General features: G+C 55.6%; 3 protein-coding genes across 4 annotated transcripts; 2 read left to right on the top strand and 1 right to left on the bottom strand.

Annotated features, from left to right (window-relative positions):
* Positions 1 to 4,165: 4,165 nt before the first annotated feature.
* On the top strand, positions 4,166 to 6,373 carry Lypd2 (LY6/PLAUR domain containing 2). The gene is made up of 3 exons (XM_052747435.1): positions 4,166 to 4,462; positions 5,630 to 5,749; positions 6,168 to 6,373. Exons 1-3 carry the CDS (start codon positions 4,228 to 4,230, stop codon positions 6,371 to 6,373), a joined length of 561 nt encoding a protein of 186 aa, XP_052603395.1. The 5' UTR covers positions 4,166 to 4,227.
* Positions 6,374 to 12,466: 6,093 nt separating this feature from the next.
* Positions 12,467 to 13,744, top strand: Slurp1 (secreted LY6/PLAUR domain containing 1). The gene is made up of 3 exons (XM_052748014.1): positions 12,467 to 12,524; positions 12,866 to 12,985; positions 13,466 to 13,744. Exons 1-3 carry the CDS (start codon positions 12,467 to 12,469, stop codon positions 13,618 to 13,620), a joined length of 333 nt encoding a protein of 110 aa, XP_052603974.1. The 3' UTR covers positions 13,621 to 13,744.
* Positions 13,745 to 16,141: 2,397 nt separating this feature from the next.
* Positions 16,142 to 19,942, bottom strand: Them6 (thioesterase superfamily member 6). Of its 2 annotated transcripts, none has more exons than XM_052748013.1 (2): positions 18,880 to 19,942; positions 16,142 to 17,039 (listed from the first exon to the last, which is right to left on the bottom strand). In XM_052748013.1, the coding sequence occupies exons 1-2, from the start codon at positions 19,594 to 19,596 to the stop codon at positions 16,926 to 16,928; spliced, it is 831 nt and encodes a 276-aa protein (XP_052603973.1). In that variant the 5' UTR covers positions 19,597 to 19,942; the 3' UTR covers positions 16,142 to 16,925. The 2 variants fall into 2 exon arrangements, with proteins under 2 accessions (XP_052603973.1, XP_052603972.1); XM_052748012.1 differs by having other exon boundaries at positions 18,721 to 19,917.

Below are 19,942 nucleotides of genomic sequence, written 5' to 3'. Positions count from 1 at the left end.
GAGACTTGGGAGAGGGGACTGTTAGCAAACTTGAAAGGCAGAAGACCAGGAAGGAAATATTTGTCTCACATGCCAAGAAGCACGCCACCCTCCATGTGTGCCCACAGGGCAGTGCCACAGGAAATGCTCAGAGGACATGCACAGGGAAGCCAGGAAAAGAGGAGTGCTGAGGTAGGGGTGACAGGAGAGAGCCTCATCACCCTTATTATCGAGGCTGTGACACAGGCACTAAAGAGCACTCGATGAAAGATGCCGTGGGTGAGGCCTGTGGGAGGGGTGGCCTCCGGTGCTGCTCCTTGGAGGAAAATTAGCAGACTCTGAGGTATCCCTGAAGTTGGCCGGATGCCGCTTCTGTAGACACCTGTGTGAACTAAATTCAGTGCATCTGTGACCACTGCTGTGTGGCCATGGCCATGTGCAGTGACTGATTTGCAAAATCAGAGGCTTCAGGGCAGACTTTCAGGAGAGGGGCTGGATAGTAGGCTGAAGTGCAGTTTGGGAGCCTGAGACCAGATGTCTGAATATGGGGTGCGCTTTAATGCTTTCTTCTGAGGACTCCATAGGTCCTTTGGGAAGGGCTTGAGTTAAACCACAAGTACTGCGGTGTTTACCTTCCTGGACACCTCCTGGAAAGATTGCACTAGAGCAGTGAGGACTAAGGTGGTTTCTGATTTCAGGGACAGTGAGCCTGTGGAGGGGTGGTTCTAGTTTCCCTGAGACCAGACATTGCCCTTCTAGAAACATTCCTCTGACATTTAGCTGGTGGGTGGAAAGGGTAGGTATGGAAAAGATGTCTACTGCCCCCCTTTCAGGATGAAACTGTGAATATCTAACACTCATGGGTCCAGAAGCTGGAGCACAGAGGCTCATGCACACCAGCATCCTTCTAGAAAGATTCTGGAGGAACAGGGCACAGTGGCCTCTTCCCAGAGCCACCCTGGGTCCTGTTTGTGAGCTCACTTTCTTTTCAGTGTGGGAATTTTAAGAGCCACTCATCTGGCTGGGCAGTGGTGATGCACACACCTTTAATCCCAGCACTCAGGAGGCAGAGGCAGGCAGACCTCCAAGATCAAGGCCAGCCTGGTCTACAGAGTGAGTTCCAGGACAGCCAGGGCTACACAGAGAAACCCAGTCTTTAAAAACAAAACAGAACAATAACAACAACAAAAAAGAGCCACTCATCTGCTCTCCTGGATTCCCCTTTATGGGGGACAGAAGAGCTAGAACCCTTTGGCCTTCCTGGAGTCAGCAGAGCCTGGCTGCAGGGGGAGGGCCCATGGCTGGCTAGGGAGGAAGACATGTGGGTATTTTTCCCTCAATGGAACATTCTGGGTTGAGGGTGAGTATGGCCAGCATAACCCTGAGTGGCTGTGGGTGGGGTACAGGATTACAAATTGCCCCAGCATGACCTGCTCTCCTGGTGAGGCCAGGGCACCAGTCCACAAAGCAGAGGTACTTACGGGGTATATGGATGTTCTCTCGGAGATGGTATGAGAGGATGAAGGAAGGAGCCACAACATTCAGTGAGGACAGGGAAGGCAGAGGCAGGGCTTTCTTGAACTTAAGAGAGCATCTGTCTAGACAGACCTCCCTCCATAGCTTCTCCTGGGCTTCAAGTGGTAACCAGTGCTCCCTTTCCCAGACATCCGGAGCCCAGTCTCTGCTGCTGATCTCCATTACCTCGAGAGGCAGAGGCAGGGATCAGTGCAGAGTCCCTGCTCAAGGGCTTCTTCCCATCCCTCACACCAGTGCATTCTCTTAGTGCTGCGGCCAGAGGGAGGTGGACTGGACAAGGTCTGGAAAGAGTCTCTATTGCAAAGTCCCAGTAGAGCAGTATGAAAGGGGCAGGAAGGTGGGATCTGACTGAATCACAGTTCCAGCCTGACTTCTCAATGTCAGTAGCCCCAGAAGAGAACCCACAATGTCCTAGCACAGTAGCAGTGTTGTGGAGGTCCTCCATGGTCACCCTTTGAGCCTGAAGCCCAGACATACATAAGGCCTGCCTCTAGCCATACTCTGAACTGATCCTGGTTATATACTAACCCCTGATCCTAATCTCCAGGCCTTATTCCTGGTTACACTCTGAGACCTGATCTTGTTCACACTTTGAGCCCTGACCATGGCCACACACTGAGCCCTGATCCTGACCCTGGTCATACTATGAGTTTTTACTCCAATCATATTCTGATCCCTGACCCTGACCACAGGCTCTAAGCCCTGATCCCTTTATACTCTGAGTCTTGATCAGGTTACACTCGGAGCCTTGATCCTAGTCACGCATTAAGCTCCGATCCAAAGGTTCCTGGAACTGAGAAGTGAAGGGTGTGGGCCTCTCAGAACAGAGGCCTCCCAGAGAGAGCCAGCCCAGACCCTGGCTGGGTTACATTCCTCCCTGCCCCATGATGGAAGCTTCCCAGGTACAGCCTGGGTCTCCCAGTGCAGTGAGTGGAAACTCTAGAGGCAGTGACGCTTAGGGGCCAGGTATATTCCAGGGGGTAAGGCAGAGGTGGGGCCCCTGGGCCTGAGGACAGGAAGGAGCTGAGCTGAGCTGGGTGTGGTGGAGGGACTGGGTTCGACTGAGTGTAGAGTGGGCTTTCTTATCCAGTCAACTTCAGCCCATCTGTGCCCGCTGCCGTGTGGTCATGGCCACGCGTGGTGAATGATTTGCAAACTCAGACAGGCTTGGGATGCTGCCTGGCTTGCTAGGTGACCTTGTCTCAGTCAATTAGCTTCTGAGAACCTTGTTGCTTTATCCACACTAAAATTAATTAGTACCCTGTCCCTCCAGAACTGTCAAGAGGAAAAATACAGTTGGTAGGCTGAGTCTCTGACTCATTCTAGGCTAGGAAAGCCCTGGAAAACACAGTGGTTGGTCCGGTGCCTAGGCAAATGTGGATCTCCACTGCAGGGTGAAGCCAGACCCCAGTGGAGCTGCTTGGCAGGAAAACCCTGGGACCCTAAAAGGACCATGGTAGAGATTCACAAAGATCACTTTAACTGGATGGGCAGGGGAGAGGCAAGAATGGACAGCCCTTGCTGTGGGGCAGCAGGAGCAGAGCCGGGACAGGAGTGAGGTTTGGATGCCCCCGCCCCCACAAAGCCTCCTGGGAGGTCCAGCAACAGTGTGGTCTTGACCACTAGCAAAGAATCTGGCAGCTGCGCCCCCACCCCCACACTTCTCAATCGAAATAGGGTACTCTAGGGAGATGCCTACGGGGAATCGGGGGGGCAGCGGGTGGTGCCAGGTCATGGGGATCCCTGTCACAGCCTCCTGTCTGGGGCAAGGACACCACACAGACAGACAGACAGACAGACAGAGAAGAGAGAGGAGAGGGAGAGAGAAGGAGAGACAGAGAGAGAGAGACAGAGATAGAGAGAGACAGAGAGAAAACTTCTTTCCCTCCAACCCAGTGGTTCTCAACCTTCCTAATGCTCTGACCCTTTAATACAGTTCCTCATGTTGTGGTGAGCCCGACCATAAAATTACTTCCGTTGCTACTTCATAACTGTAATTTTGCTATTATTATGAATCGTAATGTAAATTTTTTGGAGATAGGGCTTGCTAGCCACAGGTTGAGAACCACTGCTCCAACCCCTTGACCTTCAGGGGAGGGAGGTGGAGGGATGGAAATGGGCCTAGAGAAGTCCTGCCCAAGACCAATCCATGGGCCATTTGAGATCAAGGTCTACAGACAAGCCCAGAGTGGATGGCCCTCCAGGAAACATGGGGTAGTGGTCCCCAAAGCAACCCTGGGCCCTCCCCATCTCACCCTCCCTTCAGAAACCTTCCTGTGGAGCAAGCAAGGTCTGTCTTTGTCCCTTAGGCCTTTGAGCAAACTCTGGACTGGTTGTCAGTGGCAATTCAGCACACCCCCACCTTCCCACTGACGACTTCAGAGGAGCTGGGAGGGCACAAGATCACCTTGGAAAGATTCTGGCCCAGAGCTGACAGGCCATTGCTCTGCTCTGCAGACAGTAGCTGGCCACAAGGCAAAGGGTCTTTAAGAAAGCTGGGAGTGGGCAGGAGACCCCAAGCCCCACCATCCCATTCTGTGCATCCTGGAAACTCCTGACCTGTCCCAGAGGGAGGAATCTGGAAGATTCCCTTGGCTAGGAGTTTGCAGGGGTGGTGTAGAAGGGCCCCTGTGGGGGGAGGAAAGCAACCCCAGGACCAAGGAGACAGCTTTGAGTGGTGGAGCTGAAAGAACAGTCTGAGGGGGGCTGGGTATGGTCAGGAAGGAGCCTGAGGAGTGCCCTGGAGAATGGGGTGTTGGTAAGGAGGCGGGGCAGGCCCTCCAGAAATCTGATTCCCCTTCTAATCTGCTTTGCCAACCGGTCAGACCACCACACCACTGTAGGCATTCCAGCATCCCCACTTGGCAGGCCAGAGTGAGCACTGGGACTATGCAGGGGACCTGGATGGTGCTGTTGGCACTGGTATTGGCCACCTGCGGGGAGCTTGGTGAGCATGGGGGAGTATGGGGGCGGCAGGTTCGTGCTTCCCAGGACTGTCCTCAGAGACAGTACCTCACAGGGAGGGGGAGGGGGAGGGGGAGTTTCAGAGGGGATGTGGGCAGAGCTGGGGCCGGCCAGATGGGCAGAAGGCAGTAACAAAGTCCTAGGTGCCAGCTGGGAGCTACAAGCGGTCAGCATATTTTCTAGGGAAAGCCTTTGAGCTGGGGGAGAGGGGAGAACTGTGACACTGGGGCAAATTGCCTAGGACTCTGGGTACAATGGAGATGTAGTGGGGGAAAGGCGACCCAGAAACATCCAGAGATGGGGTGACCACTGGACTCGGGGTTCAAGAGAACACGCGGTGCCTACATGATACTGGCACTCAACCAGTTAGGCTCTCTGTGGTGTGGACCTAAGCCAGATAGTTCCATACATTTCTAGAGATTTTGAGTTTGCCAGAGACAGAAGCCCTGCCGGGTCACTGGGGGAGAGGGGAGGTGACTTCCCTGTGACTCTGGATTGCTTGGACCAGTTGGAGACAGTCAAGCATATCGGGGGGGGGGGGGGGGGGGCGGCTCCTGGGATTGGGACTGGGATGCTGCCGAGATGAAGCACAGTGCCTTTCAGCTAGGCTCTACACCTGCACCCCTGCCCTCAGGGAGGACACCTGTGCCAAGCGGGTACCTGTGAGCTCCTAGGTGCAGCTCCCACCCCAGTGCTCCAAGGACCTGCTTGCCTGACCCCAGGACAGGCAGCACTTCAGCAGAAGGACAGTTGGTGATGAGGAAGTGGAAAAGTACCTGCCTTAACAATGTCTGCTTGAAACTGGCCTGTGGCTGTGGTCTCGGTGTGTGTGTGTGGTGTGTGTGTGTGTGTGTGTGTGTGTGTGTGTGTGTGTGTGTGTGTGTGTGTGTGTGTTGATGATCATTCCAAACCAGCTGTCCTCATCCCGGCCCCAGGCTGAGCCCGTTGTTCCAGAGGCACATTCTGTAAGACCCTAGTTCAATGGTTGTGGTGTCATCCCTGAGCTTGGTCAGTGGGCAGCTAGCCTCTGGTTAGTGTCCTTGTCTCCTTCTACTAAGCCTCCGTGACAGAGCTGGGCATTACCCGCAGACGGTTGCTGGGGTTTTGGAAGAGCAAGGCCTGTTCACTGTCCTCTCATTGTCTCTCCCAGCCCTGGCCTTGCAGTGCTATACCTGTCAGGATCCTGTGAGCGTGTCCAACTGTGTCACCGTCACCACCTGCCGAATCAATGAAACCATGTGCAAGACCACGCTCTATTCCCGGGAGATTGGTCAGTAGGTTCTGGGTGGGACGGAACTGGGGTCCGTCCGGTGTCATAGCCCCTCCAGACCAGTGATCTCGGCCAGCTGGGTTTCCACACAACCCGTACCACCATTACACCATTTCCACTAAAAGACTTTCTGTCCCAGCCATCAGGCCTTCCTCCCCTTCTCCCCTCGTGATGGGAGGCACTTGCAGAAGCCCCTGGGAAGGGCTGGCTCTCTTACAGTTTGGGTTTTACATTCTGGATTACATGCAAATCACCCAACAGACCAATGCAAGATGCCATCGGCGTTCTTTGTATGTCATAGTCACTCAGCGGTCCTGGTGAAAGAGGGATGTAGGCCAGTGGGGTGGGTGACCCCAGAGCGGGAGGCCCCTGGGCTTGGGGCATGACCCTTCTGGTTGACACTTTTCCCATCCTACAGTGTTCCCTTTCTTGGGGGACTCCACGGTGACCAAGTCCTGCGCCAGCAAGTGTGAGCCCTCAGACGTGGATGGCATTGGGCTAACCCGGCCAGTGTCCTGCTGCAATTCTGATCTATGCAACGTGGATGGGGCCCCCAGCCTGGGCGGTCCTGGTGGCCTGGTCCTTGCCCTGGTCCTGATCTTTCTCTTGGGGCTCCTGCTGTAAAGCCATGGCCATCTTGCTCTGCCCCCTTATCCCTGACAGCCCAGTTCCCTGACGCCTTGAAGAAGTACAACGGTCACTTGCATCAGCCTCTTGAGTCTCCTTTCTGGGTACTGACCTGCCTTGTGGGCAGGGAGAGGGGCCTCCTTGCTACATCTCTGACTCCATCTCTATCCCTCCATTCTCTCCTGTCTCCTAAAGTTTAAAATCATAAGCAAGGGACAGTCAGTCACCAAGCCGGGGACACCCACGCAGACCAGGTAATTGCTGCCTTCTAGGTCGTAGGGCCTGTGGGGAGCTTGATAGGTGGGCAGAGGCTGGGCTAGAGAAGTTCACCGCCAAGATGCCTCCTCTCCTGCTGGAACCCACCTCTCTCCTCCCTGGCATGCAGATGGCTCTGCTGCCCCTCACTAGCATGCCTCACTTACCTTCCCTGCTCTGGGCCTCTGGAGGAATCAGCCTCTCATTCAGCTGGTGGCATCTTCAGCTAGGCTGAGATGGAGTGGCATTATCTTGCTTCCATTGTTACTCCAATCCTTGACCCTGGATCCAGGGCCCTTCCTCCTGGTCATAACCTCTGGTTCCAGGCTAGGGTCCCATGACCAAGTGCCACTGAGGACACCCCATACGCGGAGAAGAGGATACTGAAGATCTGGGGGGCTCCCTGTCCCTGGGACCCAGGGGTCCCCATCCTTGTCTCCTGTGGAGCTTTTCACTTCTGGGCCGGCTCCTGGGGTCAGGGCTCCAACCGTCTAGTGAGACCCTCCGCACGTCTTGGGGTAAAACCAATCCCAAGCGTTGTGGCTCTCTATCTGAAGGGAGACTGGGGGTGGGGGGTAGACTTCTGGAATGTGGATAACGAAAACCTACGGTTCTTGTGCTAGCTTGGGTACCCACATCTGGGTGTGTGATTCTGAGTTCTAACTTTGTCAACAGGAGGGCATGGTCCTATCATCCTAGCACACTTTCTCACCTGACTTCTCTTGTCTAACACGAGCCCTTACAAATGTACAGGCACTCCACAGACCACCACAGAGACTGAGGACAAGGCTCATCTGTGATGAGAGATCTGGGCTGGCTATCACCAGAGAGCAGGGCTCAGTCTATGACCAGAGAGCAGGGCTCAAGCTATGACCAGAGAGTAAGTCCCAGTTTATAGCCAGGGATTAGGAAGCTGTCTAAAACTAACATTATTTTTGTCTGTGACCAGGATCAGGACCCAGTGTATTGCCCCGGAGGGGTTTCAGTTTGTGGTTTTTTCCCCCAGGTATCAGTTATGCGGAACCCAGAAAATTCTTTGACCTCAGTCTCATTGGCTGTGAGCCTCTCTTCCGGAGACTTGTCCCTGTCTTTGGACTAGCTAAACCCGAGCCTGTCAGCTGGTCCCCTCTCTAGTTCACTGGTCAGAAGTGAGGTGCTTCAGCAGGTCCCCATCCTGACCAAGGGCCTGACCAATGTGGCAATCCAGCAAATTTATCAGGCAGCAGGAGGCAGATATGGCAGAGTTTGGCCTGATGGCCTCTGACTTTAGCTGGAAGAAGATTCAGCTCCAGGCAGAGAAGGGAAAAGTGATTTGGGCCTTCAGTGGCCCACTCCAACCCAGGGCTGGTTGATAGGGTAACTTCTAACCCTTTCCTGGGGCCTGGCAGCTCCAGCACACACACACCCAACACACACCTCTGGCCTTGAAATCAGAAGTAAACAGACCACCTCTCTGCATCCCAGCCTTGCTCTTGCCCTGAACACAGAACCAGATTTAAGTTCCCAAGTGACACGCTCGGAGACAGATTTCTTTTAGGGAGCAGGGGCAGGACTGAAAGGAGATGAGCCCTTCAATCCCGGGGTTTCCAGGCCTGTGACAACTGAGCTCTGCAAAAGCTACGAGACAGGCCATTTGTACCTTGGGGAGAGGCCAGTCTGAGGTCCAGGCTGGGCTATAGACAGCATTATCCTAGATCTCTTTGGAAGAAACAACAAACCCCTAACTTCAACTGCCCACAAACCCCACCACTCATCCATCCACCCTTTTATCCCTCTGTCTACCACCCCATCCATCCATTCATCCATTCTCCCATTCATCTGTTCTAGTACTCATTGATTTCCACCCATCTTATATTTTCACACTTGCCCATCATCCCATCTATTTATCCATCCTTTACTCCATCCATTCATTTATCATCTTGTCTATCCACCTCTCCATACATTTAATCACAACACATCCTTCCATCCATCTCTCCTATCACCTATCCATCATCCTCTAATCCATACACCCATCCATTCTCCATCCCTTCAACTATCCATCATTTCATCTCTCCATCCATTTCTTGAGACAGGGTTTCATGCAGAGCAGGATGATTTCAAACTCACTTTGTAGCTGAAGATGACCTTGAACTCTTGACTCTCCTGCCTCCACTTTCCAAGTACCACTGTGCGGGGTGGCTACCCATTCTTTAATCTATTCATCTACTTGCCCATCCCATCCATCTTACCTATCACCTGTCCACCATCCCCGCATCCATTTACCTATCCATCCTCTGTCTCTTCAACCATCCATTCATTTACCCACCCACCCACAATTCCATCTATCTACCTACCATTTTCTTCATCTTCCACTCATCCATCTATCCTCTCACATCATCTATCTATTCTATTATCCATCCAGTCACCCCCTGTCCATCCCTCCTTCCCTCCTCCAGAAAATGCTCTCAACAGTCAGCATGGCCAGGTCTGGGTTGGGAGTAGGAAGGGACTCCGAACAATGGAAAAAAATGTTCCTCCACATGCAACGCCGATATTCCAGCACGAGGCAGGAAGGGCGAGCATCAAGTACCAAGGGTGGAACATTCTGTCCCGAAGGCAGTAGAAACCCAGGGGAAGTTTCTGAGAAGAGTAGTAAGTGGAGTGATTTGCATCTTAACCAGTGCCTTTCAGTGGAAGGTAGGAGGATATGGCCAAGGAGGAGGAGCCAGACTCCTAGAAACAGACAGGGTGATCTGACAGACGGCTAGGGCTGGACGGTAGCCAGCTGGATGGGAGGGAACAGGAAGAGGCCATGGTTCCAGCTTGCATAAAAGGTGAGGGTTTCCTCAGGTGCCTGGACAGACCAGGAGAGGAACCTAGGGGTCCTTGTCAGGGCAGGTGCAAGAGAGATAATTTGGGGGGATCTTGTCAGAGCCCCTGTTTGTTTCTGCAGGCAGTCTTGCTTGGCCTGGGCAGGTTTTACAGACATTCCCTCGTTTCAGCATTCTAGCAACCCCAAGGGCTGGGACCGTCGTCACTCCAATTTAAAGATTAGACGGGCTCAGAGAGGAAGAATGGCTGGCCCACGGCCACACCACAGCAGCTGCGGCACTCAGGTCCGTGGAGCAGTTCTGTCCCCGGCTCCGAAGGGCGAACTAGCCCTCCAAGTCACACACTGTCCTGTGCTGGGCTCAAAACCGGTCTCCAGGTTCTAGACCTGGGACCAATGGCGAGGGTGTGGACTGGCACGAAGAAGCTGGCAAACAAGGGCATAAATTTTGCCCTGCCCAGCAGTGTCTATCCAGACACAATGCTACCAATTGGGGGGGGCAGGGCGACTAGAGGAGTGGCAGGGTCCCCCACGAGAATGCTGTGTGCCCTCTCCTGGCTGCCGCTCCACCCAGCACCTCCCCTGCCATCACTGACCGGTAAGGTCATCCCTCCTTTCCAAAGCCAGGACAAGCAGGCCCTTCAGGTGACCTTGGGTCAACCTCATGTCAGTATGGGCTGTCCACAGTACAAAAGCCTGCACTGTGCATCAACACTCTCTCCCCAGCCCTGGGCTCCAAGTTCACCTGCACTGTGGTTCAGAGGACCTTACGGGACCATAAAGATCCACTTTTGCTGAGCATGGTACCGTAGATGCTCATCCGCCCAGTTTACAGATGAAAGAAGGGGAGGCCAGAGTGGGTGCCTGGTGAGCAGGCCTGGGTCACCCAGCAGGCCAGATCTAGGCTCAGTCTCCCAGGCTTCAGAAGCAGACATTCCCTGGCTCCTCTCCCAACCTCTAGGTGTGGTCTGTGGACAGAGCCTCAGGGATGAGTGGCCCCACTATTTAACTTGTAGGAACTGCAGTCCCTCCCTCTGTAAGCCACACCTTCTCTTTACTTTCATGTCAACCTTGTACAATGGCCTCACCCTACAGAGCCAGGTCACTTCTGCCCTAGCAACCCATAAACAGGAAACCAAGGTCTGGGGACCATCCCAAGGCCACACATAGAAAGACCTGAAAAGCCAAAAGAAAAACTCATCCCTGGCCCAGAGCTCCTTCTCGGTTCCCATCCTATCAAAAGGTCAGGCTATAACTCTGCTCTGACAGTCTGTAACAGGTGGCCCAGTCACCAACCCCTGACAGAGACACACATGCGGGCTGCCACCCTACCTATGCAGTCATCTATCTATCATCACTTATTTTTAGCCAAGTATTATCCATCCATCCACCCATCCATCCATCCATCCATCCACCCACCCATCCATCCATCTATCCATCCATCCATCCATCCATCCATCCATCCATCATCACTTATTTTTAGCCAAGTATTATCCATCCATCCACCCACCCACCTACCCATCCATCCACCCACCCATCCATCCATCTATCCATCCATCCATCTATCCATCCATCCATCTATCCATCCATCCATCTACCCATCCATCCATCCATCATCCATCCATCCATGAAGTTAATCATTCATTCATTGTGCATCTATCCATCTACTTGTCCATCCATCACCCATCCTCCACCCATCCATCCATCCATCCATCCATCCACCCACCCGTCCATCCATCCATCTACCCATCCATCCATCCATCCATCTACCCTTCCATCCATCCATCATCCATCCATCCATCATCCATCCATCCATGAAGTTAATCATTCATTCATTGTGCATCTATCCATCTACTTGTCCATCCATCACCCATCCTCCACCCATCCATCCATCCACCCACCCACCCATCCATCCATCCATCTACCCATCCATCCATCTACCCACCCATCCATCCATCATCCATCCATCCATCATCCATCTATCCATGAAGTTAGTCATTTATTCATTGTGCATCTATCCATCTACTTGTCCATCCATCACCCATCCTCCACCCATCCATCCCAACATCCATCCATCCATCTATCCACCTGTCTTTTCACCCTTTTTCCCTTCCTTCATCTGCCTCCCTTCCCACACACATCCACCTACATAGCCACACATTAGAACCTTGGAGAACAGAGAAAAAGCAAAGAGCCCTCAACTTGGTTGGGCTGTAGAGGATGAAGGCCCAGATGGTCCTTATGACATGGGAAAACAGCCAGTGTGCCCATCATGTGAAAGGCCCAGCACAGGAAAAGTCATAGGAAGTCAGGAGAGACTGTCAGGCCAGGAGGCTAGGGGGTAGGTGGAGTCCTGTTGCCAGAACTAAACCCAAGAAGCTCAAGCTTGGTCTACAAGCCATTCATTAATGGTCAGGGGTCTGGTGGTAGTGGTCAGTCTAATGCCCCATATCTATCTCCACCCTCCAAGCACCTACACCTCACCAGCCACTCCCCGCTCTCCACACTGGCTCAGCCTCTACTTTGTGGGGACACAGTACATCAGTCTTGGGCACTGCCTAGGCAGGGGGGGGTACAGTTCCTGTGAGGCTCCCTGTATCAGGCAGCTCTAAGGCAGCCTTGCATCTAAGCCTCAGGGGTCCTCAGAACTGGGGCTATGTGGCCTACTGGATTCACTCAGACAGTTGAGGCAAGAGGTTCATCAGAGGGCCAGTTGAGCCAAGCTCTAAAAGGCTTCCTCATTTGGAGTTGTTCCAGAACAGCAGGGCAGGGTGTCTAGTCCTGGAGGTCTGCCAGCAGATGTAGGACCGGGGCTCCCAGACAGGGGCTCCCAAGAAGTCCATAGAGGGGCCCCACCCCAGGGTGGTAAATGATGATGGCTCCCATCCACCACCCACATCCCCAGCCCTGTGCCGCCCTACTGAGTCACACTGGTTCTGACAACACCCAGGAGCCGAAGCCGGAGGCTGAGTATAAATCCTCAAATATGAGACCGGCCAGGGCTCCCAGCTTCTGGGTACTGAAGAATGGCCTCTCGCTGGGCCATGTGGCTGCTGCTCTTAGCAGCCTGGAGCATGGGCTATGGTGAGTGGCTGGGAGTGAGACTGGCAGGGGGACTCTGCTGTGAGCCTCAGTTCACTCCATCTCCCAATAAGAGAGAGGTGCTGGGAGGCTTTATGACCAAGGCATCCTCTGGACCCCTGGTGAGCCTCCTGGGTCTTAGATCTCACCTGGGACAGGTGTCATGGCCATGGCCTGTTCTCCAGGGAGGGAAGACAGATTTGGATGGTGGACACGGTGTCTGTCAGCCAGCCATCTGGGTCCTGAAGAATCTCAGGAGGCCACTTTCACTCACATCTACCTGGCTCCAATACGGGCCCCTGGAGCTAGGTGGTGAGACTGTGCCCGCCCCCAACCCTTGACAGGTGAGGCCTTCAGGTGCTATACCTGTGAGCAGCCCACGGCCATCAACTCATGCAAGAATATTGCTCAGTGCAAGCTGGAAGACACAGCCTGTAAGACCATACTGGAGACAGTGGAAGCCGGTAAGGCTGGGCGCAGTCAAGGGTTGGGGGGGGGGTCCACCTGGGGTCAGGTTTACCTTTCTCCCATGCTTCTTTTCATCTACCATTGTTCTGCTCAGCCTAGGAGGCAGAGGGGCAGGAATGATGTGCGCACGTGTGTGCGTGCATGTAGAGGCACGGCCCCTTAAGCACCCGCACTGAGATAACTGCAGGGGAATAAGGGGAGTGGAGATAGGTAGAGGTTAACCGTTGGCTTAAACCCTGGCTCTGTCAGGGTTTGCTACTGTGACTTGGGCTAGAGCGCCCACTCAGGACCTGGGAGTGCGCATGCTCCACAGAGGCTGCTGCTAATATGAATAGACGTGCCACAGCTGGGGTTTGGGCGGATCTGGGATGCGGGCTACGGGAGGAGTCGGAGAAGGCAGAATGACACGGGAAGGGCTTGCAGGGCGAGACAGGCGCTATCGTGACTTCGGGCTCTGACGTCCGCCCGTCTTGCAGAGTTCCCCTTCAACCACAGTCCTATGGTGACCCGCTCCTGCTCCAGCTCCTGCGTGGCCACCGACCCTGACGGCATCGGGGTTGCCCATCCCGTCTTCTGCTGCTTCCGTGATCTCTGCAACTCGGGCTTTCCGGGCTTGGTGACCGGCCTCTAGGCACACGGGGAGCCTCGGTCCTCTTCTAGCTACTCTCCTGGCAGGGCCTGGTGCCTCCTGCAGTCATCTCTGCCTGCACGGCTCTGTGAGCAGAGCTCGCTGGGCCTCAGGCCACTCACTCTGTCCCCCCCCCCCCAAATTGTGGAAAATAAAATAAGCCAAGGGTGAGGGGGCTTCTGTCCTTGCTGGGCACTGGGAACCCAAAGATAAGCCTGCAGGGAAGACAGGCTATGTTCTGGCATGTTCCAGGCCGACCCTCATTCTCATGCAAGGCTTTCCCTGACTCATTCTCATGCAAGGGTTTTGTTGTTGTTGTTTTTCTATGTCTCAGACGAAGAGACATAAACTTAGAGGAGGAAAAGGTCTCCTGGGTCACTCTTTCTGCACACTAGCCCGTCTCAGTCAGTCCAGGGCAGGTTCCTCAGCCCAGGAAACCCTCCCCTAATAATCTCCCCCTGCACCCTGGACACCATCCTGTCCCAGAAAGGAAGCTTGAGGTTGGGATTTGCTTCCAGGAATTTGTGGTCTGTCCAAATCTGCCAGGAACGATACAGGAGGGCACAAAGGGAGGTAGACGGAAGATCAGCAGCCTCTCTACCATAGTCTTTTTGGGGTGTCCATCTCCACAAATCTGTCATCGCCACCACCCCCACCACCCCACTCTTAGAATGGCCTGCCCACTCCTTCAGACAGCTGGGGGTTAATTCTGCAGCCAATGTTTACTTATCTCCAGGCCCAACGCCAGGCTGGACCCAGAGCACTCCCAGGGGCAGTGGCCCGGACTGCTCCTGAGGGCACAGGGTGGAGGACAGTGCACACTCAGGGGCTGCCTCCCCAGCCAGGAGCCCACGTTCCTTAGGACCCAAGAGCCCTTACCTTGTGGCTGCTGCTTCCCCAAAACCAGTGTTGCCTCTGGCTGTCCCTTCCACAGTGCTCTGCCATCTGTGAGGTGTGTGGCCGCTGTGGAGCCTGAATGACCCCAGGCACTAATGCCGCATCCCTGAGCACTTCCTGGACTCTCCCAGCTGGGGGGGCGGCGGGGGGATGGTCCTGGAGTCTCATCTGCAACCAGGACTGCTGGGTTGGGTACTGTGAAGAAGGTAGCAGGCTGTCCAACAGAATGCAAGGGCAGGGGAGAATTACCGGGACAACAACAGGGTCCCTCAGGACCCAAGGGGTGTGTGAAACACCTCTTCCCCCTAACATTCTGTGCTGCCAACCTGGCCCCTTAAGTCACCAGCTAACACCATTTCTAGGGCCAACTCCATACATGCAGTTCCCCCAGTGGGGCAATTCCCCTGCACTGTAGCTTAATTTCAGAGGGCCTCACGGAGCTTCGGATTTGGAGGCAAGAGGCCAGGGCGATCGGTTCGCTGTGGAGACTGGGCAGATGTCACCCCCTAGTGGAGAAGCTGGGGTACTGCCTCAGCCCTCTTCAGAAAGGCAGTTGGTAGGAATGGTAGAAACCAGTAAAGCCTAATCCTGGTCTTGAGTCCATGGGGGGAGGCAGGAGAGCTGTGGCTTAGCACCCGAGGGACCAGCTCGCTGAGACACAAGCTCGGCTCAGCTACCGGGTCCCCAGTGACAACAGAGGACTGCAAAAGCCCTTGCCTCATGGGTGACCTTGAAGCTACCCACCTATGAACACATCCGGATGCACGACTACCATCTAGGTCATTAAGCAGGGAACTCCACCTCCAGGCCCCTCCAGCCGTGACGGCAGAGACATAGAGGCATAGTTGGTCCTACCGCTTCCTATCTGGAGTCCCAGTGGGACCGTCTGGCAGCGCTCCAGATGCCTGCTATGATCCAGCCATACATCCTCCTAAGGACCCTCACCTCTAGATTGCCCTTGGCCCTTTACTCTCTGCCCATCTCCTACCCTCTACTCCACTAAGCCCTGAAAGGGCAAAAGCCCTCTCCAAAGCTCCTGAAATTAAGACAATGAGTAGCCACCCACATGACTACAGATTCAGGGTGGGAGGTGGGGAGGCAGAGGTGTGGGACAGGTCTTCTCAGCTGCACACGACTGGCTGACTGCACAACCTCTCCGCCCCTCCCCCACCACCGAGTACGTATTTAAAATTAACCCACTCCCCCCCCCCCCATAAAACATCTGCTCTAAGTCCCGAGGATCCTACTGGCCCTGCTCGCAAAGAGCATGAAGAGCCCAGTGCTATCTGTACCCTATTTTCCTCCTGACTTCCTGGGGCCTTCCTGGGACTCTACGGAAGGAGACAGAAAAGGCTGGGCTGGGTCCATGTGACTAGAACTGCAAAGTTCTCAGGCTGGGGGTAGACAAGGAGGGGATGAAGGTAGGCAGGCAGGCCAGCTGGGGCTCTAGCCTGCTCACGCTTGGCCTCAGTCCCACGACTCCTCAGGCTTTGCCCTGTGTTCAGAGGCACCCACAAGCTTGGGCACCCTAGGCCACCCACGTTCCTCCAGAAGACATATCCAGGGAGTGGGTAGGTCTGTGCAGGGGTGGTAGGGCTGCAGAAATGAGAACCTCCCCCTGCATTCGTGCCTTTTAAACTCTTTAATCTTGTGCTTTCTTTAAATAAAACAGATTGCAGCTTCCCCTTGATAGTACTAAGGCAAGCACAGTAGCATGGGAGGCTAAGGGGGGTGCAGGTGAGGGTCAGGGCATCACTGAAGCTCTTGGCTCTGGCTCTAGGTATGGTTCCCAGAGAGGTAGCAAGGAGGCAGTGCCTAGTTTCAAGCAGCTGTTCCCCCTCCCTGAGCTGACAGGGCAGGTGCTCAGCATGGTCATGGGACCCCCTACACCAGGGCTCCTGGCCTTGGTGACCTGGCTAGACAGGGTGCATCCTCTTAGTGGTGGGCATCACCAGAATCTTAGCCAGGGACCAACTTCCATTCGCCCTTCTGTGTTCCAAGGGGCCCTTTGGGCTGGTCCTGGCCCGATCTTCCCTGGTCTAAGGTGACCCTCCAGAGGGCCCGCTGTCCCTGAGTAAGCTGCAGGTCCCAGCCACACCCAGGACTACTGTGGCCTGCCTGGCCACAAGCAGCCCTGGCTTTGGGCTCTGTGCTGGCCCTTCCGCTGCTGCAGGATCCTGCTCATCTGGGCACACGAACAGTCATGCTATGGGGACCCAGGAGGCAGAGCTGGGCCAGGACAACGTCCACCCCAACAGCTGCCCAAGATGAGGTAAGCACAGAGGAGTGTCAAGCGGGTAAAAGGAGCCAGGCTTATCCGAGGCCACTCCGGCTAGGAGTGCAGCCCAGGTGGCCCACTTTGTGGAATGGACCGGCTGACAGGCAGGGTAGGGAGGGCGCAGACGTGGCAGTCACTGGTCCTTTGGGGTGTCACTGAGCCCACTCTCAGCACGGAGCAGCTGGCTGCTGGTCTCATTGTAGGCGATCCAGTGCTTCAAGTCTTCTGGTAGCTCAGGGGGCTCCACCTGCAGGGGAACAGGAAGTTAAGGCTCCAGAGAGCCACCCGCTGTCGTGGTGAGGGAGCGGCACCACAGAGGGACAACCAGCCAGGCTGCTGCCCTCCTGCCTCTGGACCTCTGCTGATCTCATGCTCCAGCCTGTGACCTTGCGGGGCACCATGCCCCATTATGACACCTGCCCAGTACCTCCCCAATTCCCTCTTAACCTATTTTCTCCTTCCTAGCTCTTTCCATCCCATTTACACTGGCTAGGCCTCATCCGCAGAGCCATGCTGGAGTCCCGTCTCCAGAACCGGACAAAAGCCTGTGAGGTTGGCTGGTGGACCAGCTACCAGCTGCCTGGGGGAAATCGGGATGAGGGGCAGGGAATGGGAAGGCACTCCTCCAGGAGTGCCAAGCAAGGCTGCTTTCTGTGAGTCCTGGCAGATGGGTTCTGAGGACTGAAGGGTGAGGGTAGAGGCTGAGCAGAGGCTCTTACCTCTCATGATGAGTGCCACACAGCAGGTGGGAAATGCTGGCCCATAGCCTGGGTCCTTTCTGGGTACTTGCTACCAATCCATAGTCGGGGTTATTCCTTCCTAGCACATGGCCCCAGGCTAGCCCCTCAGATTACAGGACCCAAGCCCAGACTCAGCCTGTCTTGAACCATATCTGCCTCTCCCTGGGACCCAATTCAACCCAAGACATAGTTCCAGTAACCAGGGCAAGTCCCAGCCAACCCCAGGCCTCCAGCTGAGCTGGGTTGCCCGGGTGCATGGGTTCCACCTCCTCCACACTGTCACTGCTTTCTGTGACTGTACCTCCGGTCCCCTCACATGCACTGTACCAACCAGTACCAACAGCCCCTAGGAGTTCATGACTCAACAAAGGCAAAAAGCCAGGGAGCCATGTCTACTACCAATCGCTGTGCAGACTGGGCGAATTGGCCACCATCTCTCTGAGTCTGTGTGTCTCTACAGATATAGCTCCTAAGCATGGATGTAAGGTCATTCCTAGGCCCTAGAGGAGGCACCTGTCTAACTAAGGCCAGAGAGGGCACAAAAGGGTGGGGCATGCCCTGGCACCTTTCAGGAGCCTGCCCTGGCAACCATCACTACCCTGGCTGTCTCCAGGGTCACCGTTGCCATACTAAAGGAGCTGGCTCTGCCACCACGCTTGGAGGAGTGGGCCCTGGGGAAGGGCCTTGGGTCCCAGCAGGTATAGGGCTCTCCTCCCTCTAACCTTGGAAAGACACGAGGCTTGTGGTCTCCTGGGGTCAATCCAACCTCAGGCTTCTCAGCTGCAGGTTGAGCAAAAGAGGGTTTCAGGCCCCCTGGAATTCCCAGCAACTGCTTCTAACTGACCATACTTCTATCTCATGCTCAAAAAGAGGCACCTGTCGAAGACCAGAGAGGGTGACTCAGCACTCTAGACCTCACAGAACTAAGACTCAACTCCTAGTAGAGAGATGTGCTCTGAGCATCTCAGTTCTACAAGAGAGGGAGGGAACAGAAACCCTGGGGTGAGGGGCAGGTTCAAAAATGGCTAAGCCTAACTGTAAAGTCTTAATTCATAGATAGCGGGGACACAGAGGAAACGTGCCAAAGTGTTCCAATACAAGACCAGTCCCAGAACTTAAAAGAGGTTTTCCTCGCGGGAGGGGGCTGGGTGTGGCACAGGGCAGGGGCATCGGGGTGGGGCTGCTCACCCTGCGCTTGCACAAGTGCTGCACTACGCGATCCGGCGAGGTGCCCAGCACGTGCTGCCGGGAGCGCAGTAAGGCGCACAAGAAGCCGTCGCGAAGGCTGACAAAGCGCGCCTCCAGGTAGAAGGCGCGGTCATCCCAGCCTAGCAAGCGGGTGCGCACCTCGAACGGCTCAAACAGGCGCAGCGAGCGGCGATAGCGCGCGCACGAGGCGGCCAGCACCGTGTGCGCGCCCAGGTCGCGCAGCGCCCCCAGCACACCGCAACGGGTCAGGTGCGCGGCGCGAGCCACATCGGCCTCGCGCAGGTAGCGCGCGTTGTTCATGTGCAGCAGCAGGTCCAGATCCGACGGCAGCACCCGGCCCGCGTACCGCTGCTCGGCCAGCAAGTCGCGGACGCGCGGCTGCAGCAGGCGTGCGCGCAGAACAGCACACGGCACGCGCACCAGGTACCAGCCGTCCAGCAGCGCAAAGAAGGCGAGCGCCAGGGCTAAGGACGCTACCAGGAGCCCCAGCATCTTGGCAGCGGGCGCCGGGTGCCCAGGAACCCGGTGCTCAGGTGCCTGCTGCGGGCCTGCCCGGGAGCCTGGGAACTCCGGGAACCGCTCGGAGCGCACCACCTCTTCCAGCAGTCCAAGGGGGAGGCGCGCCGGAGGCAGCAGCGCCGCCGGTTGGAGTCGCGCGCACGGCTCCCGGTCATACCCCCCCCCGCGCGCGCCCTTGGTGGTGTGTCCCACGTCCTCCGCCAGAGCCGCTTTCGCTTTTCCCGGGGCGGGGCGCGGCGGGACGCGCGGAGCAGTACAGCGCCACCTGGCCGCTGCGCTCGGCGCTGCAGGTGCAGGAGCGACAGCGAAGCCTGCTCGCTTCCGTGATCCAGTCATTCAGATGAGCCTAGCCAAAGATTGCCAGAACTTTCCCGGAGCAGCTGAGGAACTTTGCAAGGAAAACGGACAATGCATCGCTAAAGGTGCTGCTTCTGCGGGGCTGCCCGTGACCTCACAAGCCTGTCCAGGCATCTTGCTTTCGCAAGGCCCCTGGGGCGTTCGCTGCGGGTTAGAGAGAAGTAGAACCCGGCTTCCGGTTGCATTTCAGTCCCAGTCTGCAGACACTTGTCCTCCAATACTCACCCCCTGTCCGCCAAAAATCCTGATCACCCGCCTTGCACAGCCTGGGTGCAGTGGGAAGGGGCTTGGACCTGCCTAGGCTCAGTGTGCTGGGCCTGGCTGA

This window comes from Peromyscus californicus, unplaced genomic scaffold, assembly GCF_007827085.1.
Source record: "Peromyscus californicus insignis strain IS unplaced genomic scaffold, ASM782708v3 Scaffold_20__1_contigs__length_68692818, whole genome shotgun sequence".
Lineage (NCBI taxonomy): Eukaryota > Metazoa > Chordata > Mammalia > Rodentia > Cricetidae > Peromyscus > Peromyscus californicus.
Note: the sequence above shows the minus strand (reverse complement) of the source record. Positions and strands in the feature narration are given on the sequence as shown.

Coding starts and splice junctions, on each gene's coding strand:
- Lypd2 (XM_052747435.1), top strand. CDS start 4,228: ATGGTCAGGAAGGAGCCTGAGGAGTGCCCTGGAGAATGGGGTGTTGGT. Junction 4,463..5,629: donor GGCCACCTGCGGGGAGCTTG/GTGAGCATGGGG, acceptor TGTCTCTCCCAG/CCCTGGCCTTGCAGTGCTAT. Junction 5,750..6,167: donor GCTCTATTCCCGGGAGATTG/GTCAGTAGGTTC, acceptor CCCATCCTACAG/TGTTCCCTTTCTTGGGGGAC.
- Them6 (XM_052748012.1), bottom strand. CDS start 19,596: ATGACTGGATCACGGAAGCGAGCAGGCTTCGCTGTCGCTCCTGCACCT. Junction 17,040..18,720: donor AGCACTTGTGCAAGCGCAGG/GTGAGCAGCCCC, acceptor GTTCCCCTGCAG/GTGGAGCCCCCTGAGCTACC.
- Slurp1 (XM_052748014.1), top strand. CDS start 12,467: ATGGCCTCTCGCTGGGCCATGTGGCTGCTGCTCTTAGCAGCCTGGAGC. Junction 12,525..12,865: donor AGCCTGGAGCATGGGCTATG/GTGAGTGGCTGG, acceptor AACCCTTGACAG/GTGAGGCCTTCAGGTGCTAT. Junction 12,986..13,465: donor ACTGGAGACAGTGGAAGCCG/GTAAGGCTGGGC, acceptor CCCGTCTTGCAG/AGTTCCCCTTCAACCACAGT.